Genomic DNA, 4,744 nt, shown 5'->3' on the forward strand with positions numbered 1-4,744 from the left:
ATTAGATAGGCCGTTATGCGAAGAAGCTTCGGCCATGAAGAATAGCGGGAAGCTAAGTCCCATTGAGATTCGATATCGAGAGTTTGTACGAGAGTCGAACGTTTTTCGAGCGAGGTGTCGTAATCTTGCCGAGATTCATTCGGCCACATACTTGAAGGAAGCTTGAGCCACTCGGGGCCTTGCCACCACAGTGAGCTCTCCGCGAACGAGGAAGCGGTAACTCCGCGTGATGCTAGATCCGCGGGATTCTGATGAGTCGGAACATGATGCCACTTGGCATCAGGTATTAGAGTTTGCACATCGTTCACGCGATGCGCGACAAACGTTTTCCATCGAGATGGAGATTGGCGTAGCCAAGCGAGAGTGACGGTTGAATCCGTCCAGCAATGACATGGAATTGTCGAAAGTTCTAATGTCGTTCTGGCAAACGACATTGTTCGTGCTAAAAGCGCAGCAGCGCATAGTTCGAGTCTTGGAATTGTCAAGGGCTTAAGAGGCGCGACTTTTGATTTTGCTATTAATAGCGAAACAGTAACTGATCCCATGAGCGAGATCACTTTAAGATATATGACAGCGGCGTATGCGACGGACGATGCGTCAGCGAAGCCGTGAAGCTCACAGTGACTTGTGTCGGAACCGAAGGCAGTCCATCGTGGCAAAGAGATATTACGCAGTTGAATTAGCTGCGTGTGATAATTGTGCCATTTTTGCATGAGAGGGGGTGGAATTGGATCATCCCACGAACACTTAGTAGCCCACAATTGTTGCATGATAATTTTTGCAGTAATTATGACCGGAGCAAGCCACCCGAGCGGGTCAAATAATTTTGCTATAGTAGACAGAATTTTCCGTTTAGAATCTGGGATCGACGTGGTAACTTCGACTGAGAATTGAAATGTATCGGTTGCAGGGAGCCACGTGACGCCTAAGACTTTGAAACTTTCGTCGCTTTGCAGAATTTTGCCTTGACTGAGACTCTTTTCATTGACCGGTAGGTCGTTGAGTAACGTAGGGCAGTTGCTTGCCCACTTACGGAGGAGGAATCCACCTTTTTGTAACAATGAAATTAATTGATTGCGGATTTGCCTTGCAAGCGGCTTGTCATCCGCGCCGAAGATGCAATCATCTACATAGATTTGATTGCGTAAAACTGATTGAGCAAGAGGAAATTGAGCGCCTTCGTCTTGCGTCAATTGCTGAATCGTGCGAAGAGCGAGGTATGGAGCACACGCCATACCGTAAGTAACAGTAAGCAAGCGGTAGTCTTGCACCGCTTCGGATGATGAAGAGCGCCATAAGATGCGCTGATAGTCTTGATCGCGCGGATCGACTTGAATCTGCCTATACATTTTTGCGATATCGGCAGTGAAAACATAACGATGTTGTCGCCATCGAAGAATTACCGAACGAAGGTCGGTTTGTAACTTAGGACCGATCATGAGATGATCGTTAAGTGAAGAGCCGTTCGATGTCGACTGAGATGCATTGAACACGACGCGCAACCGCGTGGTGCTGCTATGCTCGCGAATCACCGCATGATGCGGGATGTAAACTGATTGTGAAGCAGAGACGGGTTCGTCTACTTTCTTCATATGACCGAGATTTTCGTATTCCAGTAGGAACTCTCGATATTCGGATGCGATATCCCTTTTATTTTGAAGACGGCCTTCAAGCCGTGAAAGAAGTGATGAGGCGATGTGACGAGATTCGCCTATTGCAATCGGAGGATTGGCTTTGAACGGTAGCCGTACGACGTACCGTCCATTCGAGTCACGAGAATGAGTTGCTCGGAAATGTTCCTCACAACGTTGTTCCTCAGGAGTGAGGTATGATACTTGCGGAAGTTCTTCGACTTCCCAGAACTGACGAATTTCGTCATCGAGATTGTCGTGCAACGTGGTATGATTAACTGTCACGTTAGACATGTTTGAAGACGAACTCGTCGAAATCGGACCAGACATGATCCAGCCGAAAATGGAATTCTGTGCTGTTGGCTGATTAGAGGAACCTGAGCACAGGCCCGGTAACAGAACAGCACCGTATAGATCAGCGCCGATGATCATTTCGATCGGATCGGCACTTGAGGGCTGCGGATCAGCCCATGGCAGGCCGCTTAAATGAGCGAGAGAGATTTGATATGCTATTTTAGGCGGCGTGTATTTAGTCAGAGAGCGCATAATAATTGCGGTCGTTGAGTATGACGGACCCTTGCCGGTCTTAGATGATACCGAAATAAGAGCAGCATGTCGTGCGACGGATTGCGTTTCACCGATTCCGGTAACCGAGACAGCAACGCGTGTTCGCGATAACCGTAGCCGTTGAGCGAGATTTTCACTAATTAAACTAGTGACAGATCCTTGATCTAACAATGCGCGTATGACATCTGTGCGACCAGACGAAGAACACACCTGAATCCGCGCGGTAGCTAATAGAACACGAGATTTGTCAAATGTTGTTTTCGTAATTAAATGTGAAACGACGTTGTTTTCATTTGACGTATTCGTTTCGTTGGATTCAAGGGAATTCTCGGTCGCGCTTGATGTCGTCGCTTCGTGAAGCATCGTATGATGCCTTTGTTGGCATTGACGACAGTTATGTTTACTCGGACATGTGTTCGCGAAATGTCGAGCGCTTAAACAGTTGAGACATCGTTTAAATTTGACAATAAGATCGCGACGCTCGTTAACCTGTTTCTTCTTGAAATCAGGACATACTGACAAGAGATGATCTTGTTTACAAAGCGGACAATGAGCTCCGGTAGCGGTCGTCGTGTGACTTTGCACGGACGACTTGCTCGGTTTTGTTTTGACCGTACTGGTCGTTGGAATATTCTCGAACGCTCGAATTCGCGATGCGAGAAAGTTATGAAGATCCGTATACGACGGATATTCCGTTTTATCGCCTAAATGTAATTCCCATGCTTTACGCGTGGCTTTATTTAATTTTTGCACGACTAGATAGACGAGCAAATCGTCCCACCACTCAACTGGACGACCGAGATTTTTTAACGCTTGAATTGACATATTAGCTTTATCTCGAAGCGACATAAGATCCTGCGCGGAATCGGTATTAACGGCCGGTAGCGTATGAAGCGTATGAATATGTTCCGACACTAATCGACGTTTATCATCGTAACGCGCGAGCAGTACATTCCACGCGATTTTAAAATTAGCTTCGGTCAAAGGGAGATTACGCAACGCGTCGCGTGCTTCGTCCTTTAAACATGAATAAAGGTATTGCAAGCGCGTAACATTCGACAACTCGGCATGATCGATAATCATGGAGCGGAATTGATCGCGAAACGTTTCCCATTCCCGTAAATCGCCGGAGAATTTCGGCAAATTAATGCGCGGTAATGTAAGAGTTTTTTCGGATTTCTGTGATTGACTCACGGATAACCCTGGACTTGATGGCGCTTGATCTGCTTCGAGAGAGGCGAGGGCGTCGGAGATGTAGTCCGATGCTGCGAGATAGGCGTCCTCCAATTCGATGTAGACATCCTCCTTGAAGTATTTCTCGGTGTCCTTTTGTTCCTTGGTGGCGACTTTGAACAGTTGTGCGTGCAGGAGCTCGCATCGAGCGTAAGTCTCCTTGAGAGTTTGAAGGCGATTCCGAACTATGCCGTACGTGTGATTTGCACGGCCGATCTTCTTAAAGTTCTCCAATGCGCGTGTGACAGAGCGCATAGCTAATCGCTGCTGCGATAGTAATTCTTCCATTATGATTTTGAGAGGTTTCCGTAACTTGGTATGCTCGAAACGGAAATCTTGCGATGTGCCACGTCACTTACGTTCACGAGAGTGAGCGAAGAGTCACAATGTCCCTTGTTGTTTATCCGCCACGAATCCGGCTCGAAGGACCAGAATGTTCGTGGTTGTGTGAATCGCTGTTTCGATCTCGACTGAGATCTCGAATGACGGAATGGATTAGTGGACTGGAAGGATGAGACCACTGAGCACTCCTCTTTTCACTTGTTGTAAGCCAGCTTTATTCACAGTAAACGCAGTGTTATTCGCGTGGCATGACGAAAGAGGCGATTAACTGCTGTTAATCCGCCGATACTCATCCACGACGGTAGCCGTAATGAGAAGAACAAAGTAACGAGTTGCGGTAGCGAACACGTAGAAGGAAAGCTGCGGCTTTCGTCGAGTAATTGAGAGCACGACTTGACACGGCAAGTACTGATTTGTGTCTGAGGGGAGAATCGCGCTGCGCGATTAGCGCGACGAATCGGCAGGACGACAGCGACATCGGTATCCAAATATGCGGCTAAATTGGAGTAATGATATTCGCAAGACGGCGCGGTGAGTGCGACGAAAGATTCACGGACAGAATCGATGGATGGCGCAATCGATCCTTTATTCGGCCTGTGTAGCGCGAAACTTATCCTATTCCGGAACAATAGTAAAGCTTTAATTGTGTAAAAATAGTGCAATATTATTTACATTAGAGTCATAGTAACAGTAAAATATTTCTGGACGTTTGTAATTATTTATTATATAGTATAAACAATTAAATTTGTAATTATAATAAGCGTTAAGTAATCATAGATTATTAGCTTCTATTCATCTGTACACACCTGTATTGTTCTCAAATTCATCGATATCTGTATTTATAAAGTCTTCATCTTGAAATTCGTTAGCAAATCCGATAAACTTTTCATCAGCAACAGCTGATGCCAACAGGCAAGGTATACTTTTCTTTACCTGAATCAAAAGCTGTTACTATCAGCGGATCTTCAGAA

At 46.2% G+C, this 4,744-nt stretch overlaps 1 protein-coding gene across 1 annotated transcript; it reads right to left on the reverse strand.

The window, feature by feature from the left end:
* Window positions 1–151: 151 nt before the first annotated feature.
* Window positions 152–3,719, reverse strand: LOC108773284 (uncharacterized; the record flags this gene model as incomplete). The annotated part of the gene is made up of 1 exon (XM_018539044.1): window positions 152–3,719. A coding segment is annotated over exon 1 (3,568 nt), but the record flags the coding sequence as incomplete, so codon positions are not given.
* Between the last annotated feature and the right edge of the window lie 1,025 nt (window positions 3,720–4,744).

Source organism: Cyphomyrmex costatus, unplaced genomic scaffold (assembly GCF_001594065.2).
Source record: "Cyphomyrmex costatus isolate MS0001 unplaced genomic scaffold, Ccosl1.0 scaffold2017, whole genome shotgun sequence".
NCBI classification, from domain to species: domain Eukaryota; kingdom Metazoa; phylum Arthropoda; class Insecta; order Hymenoptera; family Formicidae; genus Cyphomyrmex; species Cyphomyrmex costatus.